The following is a 25,569-nucleotide window of genomic DNA, read 5'->3' on the forward strand; positions in this document are numbered from 1 at the left end:
GAAGTATCTTTTCTACCCAAGGTAGTAAGGGCTTTTGAGTATTTCTGTGAGTTTTTACACAATAAAGAAATGGGTGCACATGGGGTACAAAGTGACATGAGCAGGTCTTGACAGTTCTGGGCTGGGCTGGGAATCAGGAAACTTGGGAAATTATGAAATTGGGAAACTGGGAAACCTGACTTTCTACAGCTGCTTTATATCAGTAGCCACTTAGGAAGTTTAGAACCAAATCAATGAATCTTTTCCAATAATATTTTAACATCTCAATGTGAATAAATCATTGGTTGATATTTTTATAAGAAAGTCCTCTGTACTTGCCCTTCAGCCTCACAACACCATCAATAAAGGTTCTGTGACACCAATGAAAGGGATGAGTGAACAACTCCATGGGAACATTTCTCACACCCACTCGCTCTTCCCAACATCATGGCCTGACACAGTACTGCAGATTCAGAGTTAACCCAGCCCTTTCTTGGATCAGGTTCCAATCTAGTCTCCAAGGGTGGTACAGAAGAGCACCGAGCAAGTAGCCTTCACTCAGGCTCCATACCCTTCTTCTTGTTGTCATGAGATAAGTATACCTGTCACCACGCCTCAGAACCTGAAGTGTTTGTGATGAGTAAGCCCACCATGGATTTCATTTACATCGGATTAAGGAAACTCTTGACTCTAGCATTGACCCTCCTAATCTTTCACGACGTCCCTCTCTTAGGTATAAAAATGGAAGGAAATGGAATCTTGGAGAACTTAGAAGTCATGTCCTTGAAGGTGCCTAGGTTTCCAGTAGCTGTAGATGTGAAGTTCATTGTTGTGTACATTTTAAGGCAATTACAGCTAAAGCTGACCATTTTGTTTCTCAAGGAAAATAGTATTCCTTTCACTTCTAACAATAAATAGTAGGAAAAGAGTATTTTATCCTAAAGACACATCCTTTTCTTTCTCTTCGTGATGTCTAAAGCTAATTTTCTAATATGGACACAAAACTCCATATTTAGAAGTAAAATAGGCATTTTGGGAGCCAGCACTGACGTTCAGTCTTGAAAATTGGATCCACCGTTGCAATAGCAAACTGTACATTATCTTCCTAAGAAAATACTAATTTATCAGTCCCAAGAGCCAAAGAGTTGTTCTGTGTCAGCAATCAGCTTAGCCTCATAATTATAAATTTGTGAGGATCTGTTGAAATACATGGATCCAGAAGAATTATAGTGTTTCATAGTGAGTCATTCAGAATAAAGAGCCCTGTTATTTGTAGACATTCCATACAGTCATAGAAATTTAGAGGTGGGTCAGGTCTTAGCAATCATGTGTCTAACCCCTTTATTTTACAGATGAAGAAGTTTTGGCTTAGAACTTAGGAAATATATGAAAATACTTTAATATGCAGCACATCTTCAATAGCTTTACCAAGACTGTCTTTGAAATATTCAGCACACTCAGTGTGTCCAAAATGTGGCGAGAGTGACTCATTGTGACAAGACTCATATGTATTTAGTATACTTTGCATCTTTGGTCTAGCATATTCCTTTGTTCCTTCTTCCCCCCTCCTGCTCCCTCCCTCCCCCTTCATTCATTTATTCTTTAAAAGGTTTAGCCCTTGAGCCCCAATATCTGTGAGATGCTAGACAGAGGGCTGGTTATAAACACAAGGAGGTTCACGAGCAGTCTTTGCCCTTGAGGGACTCTCAAGAGAGAAGGTGAGACAGATGCATGAGTGAATTGTTGAAACAGAGCTTTATAAATGCGTGACTCTAGGTATGGGCAGATGTATCTCAGGACACTGAGAAGCAAAGGACAACGATTCCCTGGGAAAGTCAGAGGAAATGCACCAAGGAGGTAACACCTGAGGGGAACCCTGGCAGATGAGCTTCCATCTCAGGCAGAGAAGGCAGGAAAGGCGTCCTAGGAGAGGGCGAACTTGCCCAAAGGCAAGAGAAGAGAAGGAAAGACCTGGGGTATCCAGAAGGGGGTGAGTTTAGCAATGGAAATGCAGAGAAAAATTAGTGACGTGGGAATGGTGGCGCTGAGATGGGAAGATAAATTAGAAAATAAATAAAAGAGCTGATACCTACCATGATAAAGAATTTAGCTACTATCCTGAAAGTCAGGGTTTCCCAAAGCTTAGTTGTTTAAGTATTATTTCCACAACCTCTCTTATTTTTGTTTGACCTGTAAACCACTTGTACTACTATTTTTAACTTATTTTTCTAAAACCATTTACTTTTAAGCATATTTGTTTTTGGAAGAAACTTTATGTCAGTGTTGTAAGTAAAAAATCAATGTCACTTGCAGTAACTTCAAGGACATCATTAAAATGAATGTGATGAAAATAAAGCATTTCTGCTAACTCTTTGCTTATGAAAGTCTCTGAGCTAAAGGCCCACAGTTTCATTATTCTGAAGGGAGTTTGTAAGTTTTGGAGAGGAGTTAAAGTCACTGTAGCTCCAAACTGAGAGTCCTTAAATTAATTAAGAGGAAGAAAGAGTTGAAAGGTATATAGCTTGCTTACTCTCCAAGTCAGGGGGATTTATGGGTCTTGTGCACCATCTTAGTTACTGCAGGGGTATGTGTCCCACATAGGGGGAAATACTGTTTTAGGCAGTACAAGGCCTCTCAAGGTTTTTGAGCTAAGAAGTGACAAAATCAGACTTACCTAAAGAGGGGATTAATCAGGATCAAAAGGGAAACCAAAGAAGAAAAGAAACCCTGCAGGGGCTGTGGAAGGGTCTAGTCAGTATAATAAGATGAATAGAGGGACCAGATTAAAGAAGGATTTAGGATCAGGCTACATAGGACTTGGTGCCTAAAGGATGAGGGGCAGGGATGCCTTGGAGATGGATTGCTTGGGAGGCTGCATACATGGTCATGTGATTCAGGCCAGGTATATGAGGAATACGTTTAAGGAAGACAGAGTAGAGTGTGTGTGTGCATATGCGTGTGTGTGTGTGTGTGCACATATGCGTGTGTGTGTGTTTTGGATGAGGAGGGGGAAGGCAAGAAGCAGGTGAGGGTAGGGGTGATAAGACCCCTGGATCAGAACATGCTACCTGTTACACATAACGTGCACATCCCAGGCTCACATTAAATGCTTGTTGAATAAATGATGACCTGTGGATGGTCAGCAGGCAACTGGAAATACCCTACTGGAGATCAGAGACATTCCAAATGCCAGTTAGATTGGAAGAGGGAACTGTGGTCTACAAATCAACCTCAAATGCATTTCCATTTACCTACTGACCATTTTAGAAACTTTGTGCCGTAATCAGGTAGACAGGTTTAAGGTATATTGGGCATGTTTATGTTCATAAGATGTTAAAAATGAATCCACTCACCCAAAAAAGTCACTGAGAACCTACACATGTAAAGCAATTTGCTGGGTGCTTTGAGGGATAGAGAGGTAAATTAGACACAGACTGTTCTCACAGAGCTTGTAAAGATCTCATAAAATAATCGATAAAATTTTCAGCGATCTAAAGTTTAACATGTGAAGTATTTATTCATGATTTCCGGGAAACAAATTTAGCCTCAAAATCTGCCTATAAGCCCTAGTTAGTCTGATCTTTGTTTCCATGCATTATAAGAAGTGTATCATGGGGTCGGGGTAGAACAACAGTATAAGTGGAATTTTTGGTAGACTTACAGAATCGGAAGTGAAAATCTTGCCTGTCGTTAAGGGCCCTTTTACTTGTGTTGTGCTTAAAATACCCATTTTCCCAGCTTAGGAGAAATAAACTAATTGCGTTTTATCTTTTATATATATATATATATAAAATTGTCCTTCTCCTCAGACAGGTATATGATATAGTAAAAAATTAGAGCATTCTCACAAAAACCTGTTATCTAATCCACTTTTCATAACTGGGATTTTTTCCAGGGAGTCAAGACACAGACTGGAAAACACAGATTTCCCTCTCAGCCTAAAAAAGAGTCATAGGTTTGAATAAGGAGGACAACGAGCCTAATGTTGATGCCCCTTCTTCAGTTTCTAGGCTCTTCTGTGGAAAGAAGTGTTTTCATAAGACTCAGACAGAATTCATTTCCATAGAGCATTCTTAATGGCTCCTGTCAGAACAAAACAGCTGGGAAACATATGGTATCCATTTCCCTGTATCACTTGGAAAAAATTTCACATGTAAATAAAGCCAACATAAAAGAGTAGCCCTTTGAACCCACGACCTTATACGATACATAAATATATTGGTACAATGCTCTCGTTGTATTGGCCCACTAAGTTATGTGGCTTTAAAAATGTTTTATTGCATTCTGAGATGCACATTATCAAGAAGTTTCCAAAAAATGAAGGTAATTGGAAAATACCAGCAAATACTATCCCTAATAATAAGTATGTATCTCAGAAATGTTAAGAAATGTATATATATTTTTCCGACTATATTTTAAGGTTTTCAGAAAATTGATGGATAAAATTTAAGGCATATTTACATTTATAAACTCTGTGTCCACTATTTTTCTGTTGGTTTAAATAAGTAAGTAACCATATATTCTTGAAAGGAAGAGAGAAAGGCTTGGCAAAAATTTCTGGCAGGCCTTAATTTTTTTTAGCTTTACATTTTGAGGGAGAAAAGGACATATAAAGGATAGAAAGACTGTTAAATTTATAATGGACCCACAGGAATTAGTCTTTGCCTTTGCCTATTTACATTTCATAAATAACTAGAAAATCTCGTTCTCATTGGTGATTACCACTCCTCTGAGTTTATTAACAGGACTTTTGTCCCCTGTGAAATTAAGCTATAAATCCCTGAGAAGGATGCTCTTTGGGCATTTAAAAAGAAATTTAATGCATTGGACAAAGTGAGATTCAAATTCAAATATAGCACTTGTTAATTGTCTGCTCTGTGCCAAGTACTGTATACAACTGAGAACCAGAGCCAGCAGAAGGCAAGAGAAGCAGCAGCTTAAGAGCATCTAGACACCTTCCTTCCCTTCTGGAACATTCTCTGTTAATACCTGTTTCTTACTGGACAGAATCCAGGCCTCCCTCCACAGCTCACAGTATTTTCTTAGATTCCCAAAAGTCCTCAGAGAAGGACCGCTTCGTGCAGACCCTCTGAAACCACAAGCAAAATTGTGGTCCATTTGGGGGAAAGAACTCACCCACCAATAAATAGGTACATAGCATTTAGGCTTAGAACACTCACTCTCACCTCCTTATTTTGGTTCCAGAACTTATCTGAATCGTTTTAGAACACATAGCAGTAGGACGAAGAATGACCAAGGGTCTAAATTTGGGGAACGTTTCATAATTTATATGCTACTTTCACCCCAAGAATCAATGGTAGCCAGGGACTGTTGCAGAAGTTACAGACCTGAGTATACCCTCGTCTTAGCTCCTTTACTTCCTGGTTGTACTCCATAGCAAAGAACAGACACATACACATGCTTTGGGGTTAAATACTTCCCACCTGCTGTTGTTCCAGAAGAGGAGAGAGCGATGGGAGATGCCTAGTTAGAGGGCATGTCCTGAAACCTCACCCCTTTGATGGGGGATGGTGTAACCTCAGTGGGAAGGGAGTAGGAATCCGTAAACTGGTGGGCTGCAAGCTACCAAGAGTGCGGGGTCATCTTCGTAGTCAAGGGAGTGTCCCAGAGAGGAGGCGGTGTCATCGAGGCTGAGGGAGGAAGGGGCAGCCGGTCACACGAGGCCGCCGCACTGCGGGAGGAGGTGGTGCTTAGCTTTCACCTCCCGTTACGCTCCGTCTCAGCCAGGCACTCGGACGCAGACTATACAGTCTTCATCTAAACTTTGCAAGAAATGAGAAGAAAAACAAATAGTCTGCCTACTTCACCCTCCCTTTGCACCTTCCTTCTCCTCTTGTTCATTTCCTGCTTTCCAAATGACCGAGGGCAGCAGTGACTCTTAAAGAGCACATTCCCGTGTGAAGCTAGTGCGTTATGTGGATGTGTCATATGCCAGAAATTACTCTCGAATGCCCGTGAGCGATGGTTGACTGGAATACTCAGTCTGCGGTGGGATGAACTCAACCATGGCTTATCTCCCATGGTCCAGTCAGTCCTGACCAATTCATTCCTTCCTGTTCTTTCCCTAATCCACCTAACAAATCACCTAGGGAATCACCCAGTAGGTATCGGTTTAAGTTTGCCCAATATTAAACCATTTATCCCTTCTTTCTCTGAGACGTCGTCGTAAGCTTTCAGAGTATACCCGTGCGCGTGTGCACATATGCACATACGTCCCTTCTCTCCCTGGATTAGTTTGGAAGTTCGTTTAACACAAAGGATCCTATCCTCCAGTTCTCTTTTTCAGGGTGATGGCAAGTATCAAAATACTATCAGGGAGGTGTCACCACCCAGGGAATAAACCTGAGTATCTGTCTGGGTTTGTTTTCTTTAGCTGTCTGCCTTCACTATTATTACTACTTGAATTAATTTTGAGCCAATATGTCATAACTTTCTTTTATCATTGACTGTTTTTCAATGGTAAGTATGAACCGTTTGTTTTATGGTATACGTTCTCTCTTAATTCGTCCCCTTTGAGCTTCGTCCTTAATTCGTCCCCAGGCTTCCTTTGAGCATTACTTGAGTGGACCATGTCTGCTTGCATGGCCACGCTATTTTCAGTGTTTCAGATAGTCCCCTATTTTAATTTATTTTAAAAGTTTTTAATAGTCCCCTCTTTTAATTTATTTTAAAACAGTTTCTAGCTCTAGCTGGAATTGCGGTGTCTCAACTCTTATTACAAACACACAGAAGCCCACGGGAATCGCCGATGTATACAGTAAGTTCCGCCCAGTGAAGCGAGTGTCCCCACTGAAACATCAGCCAGAGACTCTGGAGAACAATGAAAGCGATGACCAAAAGAACCAGAAGGCAGAGTACCAGAAAGGGGGTGATTCTGACCCAGGCCCCCAACCTGAGGAGCTCAGCCCCCGAGATGGAGAGAGCAGCCCTCCAAGTAAGAGCACGGAACCCAGCCCCTTGCTGGGCGAACTGGAGCATTATGACCTCGACATGGATGAGATTCTGGATGTGCCTTACATTAAATCCAGTCAGCAGCTTGCCTCTTTTACCAAGGTGACTTCAGAAAAAAGAATTTTGGGTTTATGCACAAGCATCAATGGCCTTTCTAGCAAAGCCTGCTCTACAGGAAATGCTGAGAACTCACTGTCCAGCATGACACCATTTTGTGTTCTGTCTCCTGTGAAAAGCCCTCACTTGAGAAAAGCATCCTCTGTCGTCCGTGACCAGCAGAAGCTCTCCACTGAAGAATCCGAGAGTTCTCCTCCTCTGGTTAAATGTGGCTCTGCATATGAGCCTGAAAACCAGAGTAAGGACTTCCCAAATAAGACCTTTAGTGATCCTCATGGTCGGAAAGTTGACAAGGCGATGCCAGACTGCCAGCTCAGGGCCTTCCATCTGCAGTCCTCAGCACCAGACCCCAAACTAGAGGAGCAGATCGGTGGCATGAACTGGACCAGCTCCCAAGGCCCAGAAGAAAGGAGTGAGTACCTGAAAAAAGTAAAAAGCATCTTGAACATCGTTAAAGAAGGGCAAATATCTCTCCTGGTAAGTATGAATTAATTCCGTCTACATATTAACAATCTAGAGACTCCAGTTTTATCAGCTCCATTCATTAGTAACAGAATGATGGTGCTTCTGTCCCAATTTTTGTTTAATCTCTACTTGTGGCTTTAGTTGGGAGATGTGACTTTTGAGTTTTAAAATTAAAAGTTAGGTGGTTAGCACAAGGAAGAACAATTGGCTATAGAGGGGAGTGTTATTTCACTTGAACTTTGCCTGAATTCAACTGGAAGAAGGACACAGAGTCTAAAACATAAACAAAACGAAAAAAGCCCAGCACTTTCTTTAATATGAATCTTAATGTCTTTCTTTTTGCTTTTCAAATGGTTCCCAATGCTCTCACTCAGTTATTTGTGGGGATGTCAGTTCCTTGCTGATGGGGGACCTGCCAGATACATGAACAGAGGGTCTTCTGTTTTATCCTGATCATTATTCAGAAGACTTGGACCAGGGTGTTTGAAAGCATTTGCAGATAGAAACTTACCCTGGAGCTTGACTGCCCTCTGACCCACATGGAGGTTTTATTTAGTTCCAGGTCTGCATGTCTAGGGAGAATGAAGAAGCTTTTCCAAAGACTCTAGACACGGAGTAACATGATGTAAGAAAAGTCTGTTCTGCTTAGGCTCAGGGAAAACTAAACTGCAGTCACATTCCATCTGCCTACGTTGTTCTTTCCTGGCTTCCAGACTTGGATCAAACAGTAGTAAGCCTGAGCTGACATTGTGGTGTTAATTAAAGTCTCATTCAAGAAAATCATCACATCTTGGCAGTGTGATTCTACTTAGGGTAGAGCCATGCATAGATAAGTATAATGCGCTTGGTCTGTTATCACACATCTTAGTGTTATAATAGGATGATATGATTGAACGATTTTACTAAGTAAAGTAATATTTTTTTCATCTCCTGAAGATGTCTTTTCCATTTCTCCTGGCTCTTCCTCTCTATTTCTCCTTGGTTCATTCCTTTCTTTTGTCTTTCCCGTGTTTTTATGTTTCCCAAGTGATAACACCTCTCAGTTTACCCAATGGTCTTTATCAATGAGTTTATACTCAGGGGACTGAACTTCACTAGAGGTGAGGAAACCAAAGGCCAGGTTGCCTCCAGATGCCCCAGGAGTTTGTTTAGGGATGAAAGTGTCTAGGGGTACCCGTGGGAACACTGGCTGCAGCACTTATCATGTAGCTTGCCGTCAAAGCCAGCTCTCCATAGTTCAAGGCAACGCAGATGGTTAAGACAGGTAGTTCATTCATTTAACAAACCTACAACAGGGAATAAAACACAGCCTGGCCCTCAGAACTTAGCAGGAGTGGAGGAGACAGACAGGGAACCTGCCAGTTACCGTTAAGTGTCATCGCAGTTGTTAGATAGCCAGCTTGGAACCGCTACAGACTTGCTGACTCCTGTCTGTCACATGTCTCCCAGGAAGATAAGTCACTTGAGCATTCATGTTCTAAAGCGCAGCATAACAAAAATGTCACTGAAAATCATTAGAATTAATTAATTGCGAGGAGTTCTGACTTATTAGATCCCCATGGCTGCCACCAGAGCTTCTGGAAGCTCATCTCTTCTTCCCAGTGCCCAGAGCAAAACCCCCATAGCATCTCCTTGTGATTTATTGACTTAAGTTTTCTCCTCTTACTCTGTGTTCAGCCACACCTAGCTGCCGACAATCTAGACAAAATTCATGATGAAAGCGGAAACAATCTCTTACACGTTGCCGCAGCGCAGGGACATGCAGAATGTCTGCAGCACCTCACGTCTTTGATGGGAGAAGATTGCCTCAACGAGCGAAATGTGGAGAAGTTGACTCCAGCGGGCCTGGCCATCAAGGTGACTGGTTGGGGGCCGGGCCCTCCACAGCTGAAAGTTGGGTTTCTATCTTTGAAGATTCCTAGTAAGCTTCAGTGTTAGAATGGAGGGAGAGAAGAGTGATACACCAAGCCAACAGCAAATGAACCTATTGTATTTAAAAGGTTAATCATTTCAGTCACTAGCTGCTTTGAGATTTTGAGACTATATTCCAATTTAGGGTAAGCTTCAAATCAGCTAATAAAGAGAAAGGAAAATGATCTGTTGCCATTCTGAGAATTTTTGTTATTCTTAACCACCCCTGGATCTGTGTGAGGCTGTTTCATTTTTTCCTAATGTGGGTGTAATGAGCAAGACAAATGAGGAAAAGGTGTATTATAAGGGACGCTAGCACTCAGGAGTATTTCAGACAGTAAAGTGGACTTCTAATGGATTACATCTGAAGTTTAAACGTCTACAGTATCAGGAGTTGTTTAGAATATCGGTGCCGAGTTTGCATTTGGCTCTTGCAGACCACAGTATGTTATCTGTCAAAAACTCCACAAATTAATGCCGACTGGGATAGAGTTAAAACCTAGAAACTGTGGTACAGGAAAACATGGTCTTTTATAGCACTGCAGTGAGTGCCTCTGTAAAATATAACACATCACTAGAAGGTTAGCTATTAAGCTAAAATTACTTTTAAGATCTTTGGTAAATAAATATGGAATTCAGTCACATTTATTAATAAGCCAGAAGTGAAGTTTAGGGAAATATAATACATCTTGTGCTTCTGCATATGTACTTTACTTTACTTAATAGTTATGTCTTCTAAAAGCTGAATAATCATAATTTTTATAAATGGAATTATACTGAGATTTACTAGGGGAACTTGCTAGTTAAAGAAGTCTACTTGTGAATTCACTGAAGAACGTGTTATATTTGAAAAACAAGCATTTTCCTTCCCCAGTATACCTCTTATGCAAATCTGAATTTTTGTGTCTGCAATTTATTTATCATTCAGCAAAGATTAAAAAGTTGTTTTCTGTTTTATTTAATGTTACTCAGTGATTAGCTTTTTTGATCAAATAAGAAATCCATGACCCCAGTGGATATCATTTTCCTTTAGTTGTAAATGATGCTATGTCAGATTAAGAGCTGAACTGCAGGCAGCCATCAAGAAGAAAGAGAAATGAAATGTGAAGTCAAAGTCAAGCATAGTGGAGTTCAGCAATGTGTACGAGTCCACCAGGTACTGTGTTAAGCTGCTGGCAACACAAATTTAAATGAGACATAGTCCCTTTTCTTAAGGAACTGATAGCCTGGTGGATAAGGCAGGTAAATTATCAGTAATACAAGTGCAGGATGGCGAATTCAGGATCTAGTCCCATGTCAGAATCCTGTGGGAAGGCAGGAGTTGGGTTTGGTAATCAGTGGGCATGTGTCAGTGATGACTAAAATATTCTTGCAATGCCAGTGATTGTTGACATTCGCCTTGCCGTTTTAGTATTTATAAAATACAGTTCTCATTAGTTTTCCTGACTAATGGTGCATTTTGAATATATTCTAACTACATAGTTGGATGAAATTTTTTTGTTAATTTATATGCCCGAGTACTTGTTCTGATAGGGTAAGGATCTTCAGAGTAGGAAGGTACATAAGAAATCTAGTGGTCATTAAGCCAACCCTGGGTAAACTCCTTCTGTGGTATCCATATTAAGTGTTAATTCATTCTTAAACTGCTCCAGTCAACATAGGATCCCCATCATACAATCAGCATGCAAACTTAAACAATAAATTTTTCTTTGCTTTAATGAAGAACATACATCAAGCCCACAGGACTCAAAAGCTCTTATAGTTTTGCAGTCTCAGGCTTTTCATACTTTACTTCTGGACAATGATCTGAGAAATGGAAGTACTCTTTTATTCCTTTATTTAATCTAGAATTTACAAAAGCAGTAAATACAAATATTTTATAATGTATGCCACCCTCTTTGGCAGTCTGTCCTGACACATGTCCTGCCTCAGTCCATTAGTGTATTGTGATGGACATTGATGAAACTCAGGGAGTGCTAAGAAGTCATCATTCTTCTGTTTTAGGACCTTGTTTTCAACACTAGTAACTAACTGGTGGTATTTCACCTCCTTAAGCACAGTTCTGAGAACCCTGCTGTCATTAAAGAAAACAAACTTGGTACGAATGGGCAGAAGTTGCTCAGATAATATGTCTTGGCTGACAGGAAGCAGAGTCAGAGACAAGGTATCAAATAAAAAGATTACATTAGAAAAGGGGCTCTGAAGTCATACCAAGGCTTAAGAACATCTCCCCACACTGTTAAACTCCTTAAATATGGAACATCATAAGTTCTTGCCAGCTACATGCAGCATTTATTGAGTGCTTTCTGGGAACCCAACACTAGATACTGTGGGAGTTCAACAGGCATTATTAAGTGCGCTTTGGGAACAGTTAAGCAAAATAATTGTAAAGAAAGATTTCTAAAAGGTGAGAACAGTCTGTTTTCTAAAATGGAGCCAGCACACGAAATTACTTTAGAATCTAAACGGATTTGGAATGAAATAACCTTGATTCTCTTTTTATTTCTGAGTAAGCCCAAAGACAAAATGCTGGTCTGGTGAGAAAACATATAACCTACTGATATTCCTTTTTAACATACAGTGAGTGACCCAAGGCTCAGGGACTTCAACAGGCAAAAATCTCCCACTAGAATTTACTAACATTTTTTGTTTTCTTGGTATTTCTATTAATGGCAAGTGATACTGCTTTCAAACTCATAGTAGTGATATAATATTTCCTTTTCCCTCTCTAGCAACTTTTTATTTGTTTAAATGTTTCCTTGAGTAACTAAACCTAACACACATCTAACAGAGCGTTCTCCCCAGCAGCAAGTGCACATGAAATAGTGCATTTTTCTCAAGTGCACATGAAATAGTCTCCATGATAGACCATATGCTAAGTCATAAGACAGATCTCAATAAATTTAAAAGGATTAAAATCATACAAAGTATGTCCTTCCACCATAATGAAATACAATTAGGTATTAATAACAGAAGGGAATTTAAGATATTCACTAGTATACAGAATTAACACACCTCAAAATAATAATTGTGTCAAAAGAGAAATTACAACGGAAATTGTAAGATATTTAGAGATGAATGAACATGCAACATACCAACATTTTAGCATGCAGCTAAAGCAATGCTTAGAGGGAAATTTATAGTTGTAAATGCATATGTTTAAAAAAGAAGGAGGAGGACGAGGAGGAGGAGGAAGGTCTCAAATTATTAGCCTAATCTATCTCAAGAAACTAGAAAAATAAAGCAAACTAAATTCAAAGCAAGCAGAAGGAAGAAAATTAACATTTTTTCAAGCAAAAATAAATGAAATAGGGCTTCCCTGGTGGCGCAGTGGTTGAGAATCTGCCTGCTAATGCAGGGGACACGGGTTCGAGCCCTGGTCTGGGAAGATCCCACATGCCGCAGAGCAACTAGGCCCGTGAGCCACAACTGCTGAGCCTGCGCGTCTGGAGCCTGTGCCCCGCAACGGGAGGGGCCGCGATAGTGAAAGGCCCGCGCACCGCGATGAAGAGTGGCCCCCACTTGCCGCAACTAGAGAAAGCCCTCGCACGAACCGAAGACCCAACACAGTCAAAAAAATAAAATAATAAATAAATAAATAAAGTAGCTATAAAAAAAAACAAAGAAAAAAAAAACAAAAAAAAAACCCAGATCCATGGGGGAGGGGGTTCCAGTGTTAAAAAAAATAAACAAAATAAAAAAAATAAATGAACTAGAGAATAGAAAAATAATAGAGAAAATCAACAAAAGCAAATTTGGTCTCATAAAAAGATTTTTAAAAATTAGCAAGCCTTTAGTTAGACTGACCAAAAAAGAGAGAGAGAGAAAGAAAGAGAGAAAAGACTCAGATTACTAAAATCAGAACTATTGCCTCATATTTTTGTGTTCTGTGTAAATACCCATTGATGTAAATTGTCTTGCCTCATAGACGCTCAGTATGGTTCCTACACCTTTCTTTATTCAGAGGGAATGAAGCACGTTGTGTCAGTGGGGTTTTTTAAATTCTCCTAGGAAACACTGCATGCTCAAATTGTGTAATTTAAGGAAAGTCTGTAATGAATGATTTATATACAAAAGGAGGGTGGGTGGACAGGGTCTAGGGATCCCATGAAGGAAAGTGCAGCATATTAGGGTTAATAACAACCAGAGCACAGTTACCCAGAGCCTGAAAGGGCAGGGGAAGGACCTTGAGCTAGAGAGGGTTGAGTAGAACTGCTGACTTTTGACCTTTGACTGGTGGCAGGACTCAGCAGACCAGTGGCACCTCCATAAAGGGGGAGTTGAGAACAAAGGGGACCTCACACTCACTCTCTTTTCCTGGTCTCCTGTTACTGCTTTCCATTAGCCAAACCCAGTCAGAAGGCAGGGGGCAAGGGAGCCAACCCATACAGATCAGCCTCCCTGGGCAGGAAGGAGGGCAGAAACAGGAGGAGATCGATCTGAATGGGGCACCTGGAAGCTATTCAGCACACACCTGATCGTGCTAGATGCCCCAGTCAGAGAGAACTATTCTGCGTGTGAATAGTTGGAAGTTGACTACTTGAAATTCCATTATCCAAATAGGAGTAAATGAAGAATGAGCAGATTACCCGCCCTGTCTTGTTTTTAGAATAGGCTTCCCTGACTTCATGCCCACAGTAGTTCTTTTCTCCTGTGCTAAGGTCCCACACCATGCAAACCAGGAAAGCAGTTGAATGTCTCATCTGTCTTATGGAGTTATTGTGAGGATCTAAGAGAGCGTTCTAATACAGTGTAAGGTGACGTATTATGTGCTTAGTAAGCTGACATGCATCGCCTCATTTGATCTTTACAGTAACTCCATGAGGTAGCTGCTACTAACCCCTGCTATTTCATAGATGAGAAAATTGAGTATCAGAGAGGTGAGGTAAGTTGTTCAAAGTCTCGTAACTAAGTGGTGGATTAAGGGTTTAAATCCATTCCAAAGTCTGGGTCTTAATCGCTAGGTTACATATGTCACGACTGCCTTCCTGGTTTGCACAGTGTGGGATCTGAGCACAGGAGAACAGGGCTACTGTGGGCATGAAATCAGAGAAGGCTTCAGCGAAAGTAGCATTTGAGCCAGTGTAATGGGATTATTTTCCTTTTCTTTATTTTGGACTCCTAACATGCTAACTTATCAAGAGAAAAAGCAGAGTTAATGGATAAACAAATTGTGATATATTTATACAATGGAATACTTCTCAGCAATAAAAAGGAATAAGCTATTTCCAAGCACTAGCTTGGGTGAATCTCAGAAGCATTATGTTGGGTGAAAGAAGCCAGATGCAAAAGAGTACATACTCTATTCTGCTGTGATAGGAATCATAGTGGTCGCCTGGGTAAAGGTGAGGGATATGAGAGCAAAGGAGTACTAGAAACGTGGGCGTGCGGTGGAAATGTTCTACATCTTGATTGGAGTTGTAGTTAACAAGAGAATATATTTGTCAAAATTCATGAAACTGTACTTTAAAGAGTATATTTTATAGTTCGCAAATTATACCTCAATAAATTGATTTTAAAATAACTGATGAAATTACGAAATGTATTAAGTAAAAATTATGCAGTTGATTTATAGTCAAAATTACTGATCAGAAATATAATAGGTGATATACATTTATTGTAAATGAATTAAGCCAGATATAAAAGCCAGAATTCATGTAATTTTTCTTTTGGTAAAATTACCATCTGTGAGGTATTTTTTCAAACCTGAATTACCTTAAATTTCTTTTTCTTTTCTTTTTAATCTAGAATGGTCAATTGGAGTGTGTACGCTGGATGGTGAGTGAAACAGAAGCCATTGCTGAATTGAGTTGTTCTAAGGATTTTCCAAGCCTTATCCATTACGCAGGTTGCTTCGGCCAGGTATGAAGAAATTTTTAATTATCTTCTATTTGCACGCTATGTAATCTATCTCTTTTTAAATTTTTAGTCCATCAAAATCGAAACATGAAAAATCATCAAAAATGTATTCAAAGATTTATAAGCAGCCATATTCATTGCAGCATTTTTTATATGAAAGAAATGCTTTAAACAACCTAAATATTCCAGATAGGATATTGGATAAATAATGAAGCAACATCCATATGATGGAAATTTTACAGAAAAATATTCATTATATAATACTGAATTAAAATGTATGATACAAAACTGTTCCTGTAATTTGGTACCAACTTTGAATTTTGGAGAGAGAGAAAGAGAAATAGATAACAAAACTAGAAAAAGCTATGTCACAACTTGTTTTTATAGTAATTATCACTCAGGGTAGAATTATAAGTGGCTTTTATTTTCTTTTTTATATTTTTCACTTTTTTCCAAATTTCCTACAATAAACAAATTTAACTTTTGTCAAAAGGAAAAAACGATAGATTTACTTGAAACCAAACTTAAGAAGGAAATCTTTAGTATGACATTAATCGAGGAAGTCTCCGTCCATTAAAGATAAACAATCACACTAACTAAATGAGTCTCAGTTACAACCAGTTTCTGCGTTAGGAAATCCCAGTGTGAGTCATTGATGTGCACAGATCACAATCCAGTGTATGCAGTAAAAAATCATCATTAACTCCCTTTGAGAAGGGTGAGTATAAATTATCTTTTTTAAAAAAATTGGAACCACAAAATGCCAATCTCAGTCTTAAAAAATTATAAATAAAGTCAGCACTGTATTAAAATAGATTTAATCACATTTGTTTGTGGCAAAGAAAATTGCTTCTCATGCATATAACCTTATCCCTTTGGCTTCATAAACTTTCCCAGTGGCAGTAAATTGCGGTATTGTCAACAAGAGATTATGCTTTTTCAAGCTTGACAATCTCAAATTTTAAAAATAGACTCCTAGAATATTACCACAGCCTTTCTTCAGGGGGAGTCATGTTAGGTGATAGTTTATTTTGTGCCATGGTAACTTCAATTAATATATATATAATGTTTCCTATATGTACCAAGCACCATGCCATTGGATTTTGTGTACATTATCTGGCTTATGCCTTAAAACAACCTTATTAGATTCTGTTGTTCTTATCCCCATTCTATAGATGAGGAGACTGAAAAAAGAAACCTTAAGTGGCTTGCATGTGGTCTAATGGCTAGTAGGAGCAAACGCTGGATCTCAACTCAGGTCCTTTGGCTTTGGGACCAGATTCTGTTTTTCCTCCATTTGTGTAGATAATTTGTATAGCTTGTTTACAGTGGCACTGATACAGCTGCAGAAGTCTTCTTTTACAATTTTATCTAACAATACGTTGTGATATTTGGAGTATCTTAACAGAGCTCGTACGAAATTTATGGAATGAAGAAAGGAGCAGGAAGAACATTTAAAATTTGTAAAAGCCACTGTCTTTGAAATAATTACTCCATTTTCTTTGTGTATTGCACTTATGAGCCCCAGTCATGGTGCTCTACAAACAAACGTAAGAATTAATAAGATTTGTTAAGATGCTCTTTTTTTGCTTAGACTGGCAAAGGGGAGAATAGTATTTTCAAATGACCAAAGGAATCATTAAGACAATAGTCTTCATAAATCATTCTCAGTATAAAACAAAATTTTATTTATTCTGAAATTGTCTGAGTAATTGTTTCATACCCCTGATTTCATTTGCTCATTTAAAGCCTAAAGAGGAATTTCAGATATCAGTGAAAAGGCTGACTGCACTTTTGGAAGAGCTTGCCAAAGTAAAGGAGGAAAGGATTGCATTGCTGTTCTGACACTTTAGTCAATAATTGGGCATCCGGCCTTCTTTGTCCTGAGCAATGTTGCTTATATGTGCCAGTTTCTCTCTTCAGCTCTCACAGCAGGCTTCTCATAATTTTGAAGCTATTGGGACAGAACAAAAGAAACTGCCATTTCTGGGACTGTTTGGGTGATAGTGTAGTTTGCTTGGCTGGCCTAGAGGAAAATATGGCAATTGGTGACCTATGTGAAGAGCCACGTCAAACATTTGCTTCATGCTAGTATCAGTCTTCAGATTGTTATTTCAAGCTGATAAGCATTTTTAATGACCTCAAGTGCAGCTTTGAGCAAGGCACTCCAGCAGTGCCTTCAGGAGAGCATTCCTAACTACGTAGAAAATGTAGAAGCCCATTAGGACTGCAAATTCTGCCCAGCCATCCTACATCCGCTGCGACCACTTATGTAACAGATAACCTGTGGAGATGCTGAACTTGGAACCATTACAAGGCTAATATTTTCACAAGGAAGACTGTTATTGAACAGTTTTCTGATGGATTCAGCACATGCAGGTTTTTCTACAGCAAGCAGGCACTGGAGTGTGTTCTGGTTTTGTTTCTTCAGTAAATACCTTTGGAAAGGATAGTACAGAAGAAAATTCCTCTCTTGGTTTATTTTAGTTGCCCTCTGCCCCTCCTATAGATTCTTAAAGAATGAGCTCCATTTGACTCGCAATTTGTGTCCTTTTTCTGGTTAAAATTACCTTTAAGGGCTCCAGAACCACAGGGTAGCCAGCAGTTTTTAGTGGTCTCCTGGAGTGATAGATCTTTGGGTGATAGGAATTGATTTTCCTCCTCTTGACACACCAGGTCTCGGAGGGTGCAGTTATTTCATTCCCTGATTGTACCTAGCAGAACCGGCCACAGGGAGCATGAAGGTGAAAGCGTGAGGGACGCTCAGGGAACGAGCAGGGGTGTCCTCGGATGGGCCTGCTTTGCTGTCCCTTGAGAGAGATGCTTGCTGGCGAAACAATTGAGACAGAATTGTCTCAAGTCAAAGTCACCGCCTGTGTAACTTGGGCAGTTTTATTCGAACATGACGGTTCAGATGGTCTCGTCCAGGATCCCAGCAAAGCTCTTGCCCTCAGGTTCTTGGGGGCTCCGGCCTGTTTTGCATTGGTCACTGGTTCAGTGGGCTCTCTGATACTTTCAACATCAAACTTATCATTTTGTTTCTGAATCTTTCATGTGACTTTTGATCAAGGAGTTTTGCTACAGAAACAACAGGAATCATAGCATTATGCATTTACCAAGAAAGAGCACATTTGCCTACACTATGTTCATTCTCCATTTTAAATGTTTGCCCTGATACGGATCAAAAAAAAAAAAAGACACTTTTTCAAGAAAGAAAAAGCTCAGCAGTTCCTACGAATGGTCATGAACAGTGATAGGCATGCTGGTGAGGGGGTTCCTTCCACAAGCTGTGTTATTGTTTTTCCACGGTTTACTTTAAAAAGGGGAAATATTCTGTTGACTTTATTGTTTCATTGTCATGGTGTAGAAATAAGTAAACAACACTGAAAAGGTTACGATAGCAGATGAAAGCAAACTGAAAAATCTTTGAATGGCACAAGCATTCATCTGCTCTCCAAGGACCTTTGAAAAAGCTTAACCAACACAGAGCTCCACAACCCACAGAATGACAGTTAATGTGATTTCTGTGACCCAAGGGTTGGAAAGGGAGTGTTTCCTTTATGGAGTCAGGGGTCATGGGGCAACGAGCCATGGTGGATATTCATAGTCAGAAGACAGAGAACATTAGCTCCTGAGTCTGAGTTTAAATCCTTGTCCTACCCTTACTAGCTCAGTAGCCTTGCATACGTTTACTTTTTTAAAAAAAGGAAAAGATCTCCCTGGACCTCAGTTTCCTCATCTTTAAAATGGAGATAATAGAACCTTCTTTACAGGGTTGCTCTGAGGTCCAAATGAGAAAAGCCACATGAAGCACTGCCCGCTGCCAGCACATATTAGACACTAGGTAAATGTTGGCTCTTATGGTTATTGGATACCTTCCACTTTATTATTTTTGTTTCTATAAATATTATTTAATATATTTATTTCACTATGAGTGAAGTGTCAGAGAAATTTGGCAAAGAATTATTTAGGCCTTAACCTGTTTAATCAATTCTTAGATGTATTTTTTTTTTACATTTTACTATCTCTAGATTCTACATTTATCTTACAGTAAATGACAATATGAGATTATTGCTGGCCATCTTTTTACATTTGAACATGTCAAAAACTGGAGTGAATCTTATAATTGATGGCACGTTAGATTTGATAACCTATGATCACAGACAAAGCTGCTTCCTTTAGAACTTATGGTTGTAACAAAAGTGTAGACATTTTATTGATATCAGTAATAAACCTGTGGCATACTTTTCAATTACATTTTTAATTAGACTGTCCAGCAAATCTCATAAATTACATGCATTAATTGCCACTTTAAATAAATTGCATTGCCTTTAAGAACATGCAAAATACAACATTAAAACAGGTTACCAAAAGAGCAGAAAATCTCGAGAAGAGGAAACTAGTACATGAAGTAAGTTTCAAGTCGTTAGATGTAAGTTGAATGAGTAGGTGGGTGTGTGGGTGATTGGCTGGAATGTCAGTTGGAGAGGCATTCTGTAAAACAGAAATAATACAGAAGAGCCACCCCATCCATGGGACTGCATTGGATGGTCTCTGAAAGCAATACCTATGGGAAAATGAAGATCTGAAGTTACATTCTTCCTTTAACATCTTCTTCCTGACACACACACACACACACACACACACACACACACACACACACACACACTGGTGGGGGGCAGAGGAGAGAACCCGCGGAATGTCTAAAAGATAAAAGAAGAGGTGGTCATCATTACATATATATCTATAACACGTATGCATTTACAAGGGCCTTCTAAATTGGAGAAAATAGCTATATTTGTTCTGTTCTCCTTACTAGATATTTGTCAAATAAGTCACTGTTTAAATTGTAGGACTGTGGATCTCTGCTGGAAAGTTCTCCAGAATCAGAGCAGAAAGCATTTCTTAGAGACTGGATGCTAAACATGCTTTTACCCAAACCAAGGGATTCTAGCCATCTCCATGTCCCTCTCAGAAATCCTAAATCCTAAGTGGACAGCCAGCCCATCCCTTTGAGCAGGGCTTCTCTGCACCGTAGCGTAGGGGAGATTGTCATTTCCATCGATTTCTCAGTGAACAGGCCAATTGCATAGCTTCTTATTAAAGTAAATTGTCCACTGCAGAACACAAAACTGAATTGGAGGGGCTGGGCAAAGACGTGCCTTGTTCTGAACAATAGGATAAGCATTCTTCCTTTATGTAAGTCTTGCATGTTGAATTGGGTGAGAGCCTTAATTATAGGAAAGAATTATCCATGCCATCGTAAGAAAAGCAGGCAGGTTATCGTAACAGTATGGACTGCACCTGACTGGGAGAGTCAGGAGCCAAGGCAACTCCTGCCTCACACAGACCTTGTCCTGTTCTCCCAGGTCATCAAGCCCCTGCAAAGTCCAGGTCTCTAGATTCTTCCCAGATTTCTACAGAGGGAAAATTCCTAGTCTTATGAATAGTATTCTATTTCCTATAACTCCATTACTAAAAGTTATTCAGTTATATTCAGTTATTCGAAACACTGAATTATAATAAAGGGCATTTTCTGTGCATGTGGAATAGACATATCCACTATAATATTTAATCGAGTCTGAAAAACGTGAAAGTATGCCTGACAAGAAGGTACATATAAAACGTTTCTGAGTATCTTGAACTCCTCTGAACTTTACTAGCTAAAGAGAGAAGCTGCTAGAGTGTCAGAGAATATCCAGTTGTCTTCTTCAGCTTTCTGATTTGTAAAATAATTGAATTGGATAATTCCCTAAAATCTCTCCCACTCCGCATTTTTAACATTTAATATCATGGAGCAAGCCAGGTCACCACAAGCTTGACAATGACCATTGAAGATGGCAGGACTGTCCTTTTCACCAGTAGGGGCACAGCGACCTGCCCTCTTGATGTTTCTGTGTCTTAGGCATTGACTTCTAACCAGTTGGTCATGTCATTGATCTTGAGATACACCCACTCATCCAGATCTTTTCAGGAGTTAAGATCACATGGTTCGATCATCTGTCTCCAGATAAAAATATTTCGGTTTTTTCCCTACCTAATTAGGAAAAATAAAGGAAGTTGTTGTACCTTATGCATTCGAAACATCACTTGCTCTGGTCCAAATGTCAGTCCCAGCTTCCTCCAAGTTTGCCTGTGAAGGAGAGGATTAAACATATCAGCCTATCTTATCCCACTCCTACCTCCCAACCCTGGCCTCCAGGCTTTGCTCCACCTCATTCTCTAGGGACGTGGAGGGTTTCACTTCCTACAAGGTCTGTCTGCTTTTGCAACTAACACTCACCCTGCTTTCCCGGGGTGCATTCTTGGTCGGTTGTAGGTATTGATTACATTTTCTCTTCTTGCTCTTTAGAGGGCTTATGCCCTGCTTGCTCGTGTGAAAAAGGTGTGGTGCAAATATTCAGTCTCTCCCTGATGTCACAGATGCCTTTATAAACAGTGCCCTGTTCCCCACATGAGGGGAGAAACATGAAAAGAGTTGGCTGTTTTTATCCAGCATTCCTTTAGCAGATTAGTTGGCATGTTCAGAAGGTGAAGGCAAATTTAATCCAGAAAAATATAAAAGTTCATGACCAGTCCAAGCAAATAACTGGAAAAGAAAATCCTTTAAAAGGCTAAGGAGAGGTTCAAGCCTATTTCAAATGCATGATCATCTTTTTAAATGTCAAATTCCACCCACTAAACTTCATGCTGTTGTTTTTACCACTCTCATATTTTTTTAACATTATATTTAATTTTTCTATTTTAAAACAGTGAATTCCCATCCCCCTGCTTTCTCCTGAGGCCAAACATAACATGTAAATACCACGAAAGACTCAGTGGGTAAAATGCAAACAGATTACGACAACACACACTGACTGTTCTGTGTCTTTGCTTTTGAAAGATTGTGTTCAAAGCTTTGGGTCCCCTTCCTTTAACATAGAAGAAGAGAAAGATTTATCTGTTTAAAAAAAAAAAACAACAACAACAACATTTGGTCAGAAAAATCAAGAGGGTCCCAGTTTTATTTCAGTGTGGTTATCTTATACTTAGCAACTTAAGATGTTGCCTCTTTTTTGTAAGCCTATTGATTGTACAGTATGGGATTAGGAAGGCATGGTTGAAGTATGATAAACTTAAAGTAGAAGCTAGGTATCTCAATAGTCCAAGGTTTTATAATAATATTCTTGAAGCCTCCAGATAATATAACAAAGTAAGAAAAACATTGCCTTGGACTCAAAAGACTTGGACTGGTTCCAACGTTGACTGTCTCACTGTGTGACTCTGAGGAGGTACTCAAACTTTCTGTGAATCATTTTTCCCACCTGTAGAATAAGTAAGCAAAACAAGAGCATTTCTGAGATAACTTTCTGCTCTTCGAATTCTCAGAGCATTCTTCTTTCGTTAACTTTAGTCAGAGATGCGTGAATTTTCAGTTCATACTGAATGGAAATGTTCTCCTCATAAGGTAAGCTTGGCTGTATCTAAGCTTCACATGTTGGAGTTTTGTTTTCCTCTGTCCTTATATTAGACTTCACTACATGACAGTCTGTTAATTCCAGCCTGTCCTTGTGTTTACTAGGAAAAGATTCTGCTGTGGCTTCTTCAGTTCATGCAAGAGCAGGGCATCTCACTGGATGAAGTGGACCAGGAGGGCAACAGCGCCGTTCATGTGGCTTCCCAGCATGGCTACCTCGGGTGCATACAGGTACACAGGCCCTGCTGCTCTGGAGAGAGAAATGAGTGCATCAAGTAGTAAAACAAAACATGGGAATTTTGTTCACTGGGAGAATGTCTGGATTAAATCAGCTTTTCCTCTTATAGTGGATAATGAGGAGTCAAATTGATATATTTGTATTTCCAGAAATGCACACAAACACTGGCATAAGTAGCTGTCTGGGTTTCTCCTGGAGTGTCACAGGATGTTGAAGGGGACACTTCTTGCCCTTGCAGCATTACCTTAAAACCCCAATGCTGGGGACAATAGAAATGAAGTACCCCCATGTTCTGAAGACAGCAGGAAACCACTACCAGACTGACCTCGCTGAGTCCGTCACATGGAGGGTGCACCGTCCCTGCTGTCATTAGCACACTTCGCCTTCCCAAATGTCTGAAACACAGGGCCGAATTTTTAAGAAAGAATTAGAAGAATTCCTCCGAGCAGCAAGCAGGAGGCTTAGGAGAGAGAGTGGTGTGTGGTTTTCTTCTCCCGTTCTCTGTAGTAGGACTGAGTTTCCCAAAAGCATTCAAGAAGTCCCAGAACTGATTACAGGAGGCCCTCGATATTGGTCCCGTCTGCCCGTGGGCAGGCTCAGCAGGGCCTCAGCTGGCCAGCCGTTCCACCCAAGAGCCTCCGGTGGCCTCATCCTTTTAGCCCAACATACCTTGCGAATATTACCATGTCCTTTGTGTGCAGTGATGTAGAGAGGTTGGGGAGCAGAGCCACAGGAGGTGGGGAGGCCCTTCCCCCTGCCCCAGGCCACCTGGAGGTACATCCAGGAGGGCTGCTTAGAGAGCACAGGGTTCCTACAGAAAGAAGGGTTGGCCTCTCGTCCCACGGCTGAATGCAGAGCTGCACAAAGCTGAGCCACACCCAGTGCCGCCATCCTAACAGCACATAGTGGGAGGCCCTGCGAGAGTCCTCAGAAGCTTGGGGCACGCATGAATGTGAAAAATGGGTACTTATTATATATAATAGTTTACATCTGCTAATCCCAAACTCCCAGTCCTTCCCTCTCCCACCCCCCCTGTATGGCACAGGGAACTATATTCAATATCCTGTGATAAACCATAATGGAAAAGAATATTAAATTAAAAATGTCTCTATGTGTATAACTGAGTCACTTTGCTGTACAGCAGAGATTGGCACAGCATTGCCAATCAATTGTAAATCAGCTATACTTCAATTAAAACATTTTTTTTTAAAAACTGGATAAGCTTTTTTACCTAGAAAATGTAAGGCCCTGACTGACAAAACAGAGAGAGAAGAGAGCTGAAGAGAAGGAGGGAGAGTGACAGCGTGAGGAGAGGAAAAGCTTTGAATTGGAAACAAAGTTTAGAATTGACCTGGAATTTAATTTATGAACATAAATCATAATTACCAGAGTCCAACCAATCACCCCATTCTCATCATTGAAAATGACCCAGCATCTATGACTTTGTTCCCACATCTGCCAGAGACGTAGGAAAAGACAATTGACAATGTATGGCTGAAGGCCATGATTAAAGAAAATACTTTTACCTCACCAGATTTATACAGTTCAAAATATGTGTATGTAAGAACTCTAAGAAAACAACACTCTTTTTCAGCCTTATTAGGTATTGTATCTTTTATTCCAAACTCAACAGGTACTTACTGAGGTCCTACTGTGAGCAAGGTAGACTGTATCTCAGAGAGAAAACTGGGAAGTGAGAACTTGCTCGGGAAGATAGAGAGGACTCAGGGAATTCAAACGATATGGAAAAGCAGTAAATGTAAGAGGCAAAAGATTCATAAAACTGGAAAGCAGAGGTCACAGCAAAAAGCTCTCTGCAGCGTCTCCTCACATGCAACCACTCTGTGGAAAGCCACGCTGATAGGAAATATTTCAAGTGTCTGGGAAGTTTCCCCACTATTGTTGGCAAAGCGTGCATCTTCTAATTTAAGACACCAACTTGTAAAAGGAGTGATGAGAAAAGAGAGAAATTTAAATTATTACCAGGATCTGCAGAAAGATGAAAGGAGTAGCATTAGTTTTTGTGGAGGAAAAATAATTGAATGAAGACTGAAAACTTCATTTTTCCATTTGACAAAACACTATCATATTTAATAGTATTGAAGTAGACTGTTTTTATCAGCCAATAAATGACTGCAACCCAAAGAAAACCAGCTGATATCACTAGTTCTGTTTGAGATCTTAGTTATTTTCCTTCTTAATATGTGAGGAGAGGCGGTCTGTCTTTTCAGAGTGTTCTTCTCTCCACTTAACACAAATGATATTTTTGGCGCTAGACACCAGGGATGTGGAAACTTGAATAATCTTGGAAGCGGGTCTATCCACTGGGTGTGAGAATAAAAAAAAATAGGTACAAAGAGATTGAAAGTAGAAAAGGGGGTGAGCGAGGATCTTTATGAAGTGAAGAGGGGACTGAGTATGGAAAACATTGGAAAGATAACTGCAGAGGCCAGAGTCAAGGGGAGTGATAACAGTGTGTTTATGCTGAGTCTCTGAGAGCTCAGGGTGAGGTGATCTCTGGGACACCCTGTGACATGGGTGGCAGTGGCCTTATGGCACCTTTCTTGGTGAG

At 40.0% G+C, this 25,569-nt stretch overlaps 1 protein-coding gene across 3 annotated transcripts in view; it reads left to right on the forward strand.

The window, feature by feature from the left end:
- Positions 1–6,850: 6,850 nt before the first annotated feature.
- Positions 6,851–25,569, forward strand: part of SNCAIP (synuclein alpha interacting protein) — a 40,484-nt gene continuing 21,765 nt past the window's right edge. For all 3 annotated transcript variants that reach the window (XM_082380057.1, XM_082380059.1, XM_082380058.1), the window contains exons 1-4: positions 6,851–7,545; positions 9,211–9,390; positions 15,193–15,306; positions 22,865–22,990. In XM_082380057.1, the coding sequence (XP_082236183.1) occupies positions 6,991–7,545; positions 9,211–9,390; positions 15,193–15,306; positions 22,865–22,990 (975 nt within the window). In that variant the 5' untranslated portion in view covers positions 6,851–6,990. The remainder of the gene's footprint in view (positions 7,546–9,210; positions 9,391–15,192; positions 15,307–22,864; positions 22,991–25,569) is intronic.

This window comes from Balaenoptera borealis, assembly GCF_965194805.1.
Source record: "Balaenoptera borealis genome assembly, chromosome: 2".
Taxonomy (NCBI): Eukaryota; Metazoa; Chordata; class Mammalia; order Artiodactyla; family Balaenopteridae; genus Balaenoptera; species Balaenoptera borealis.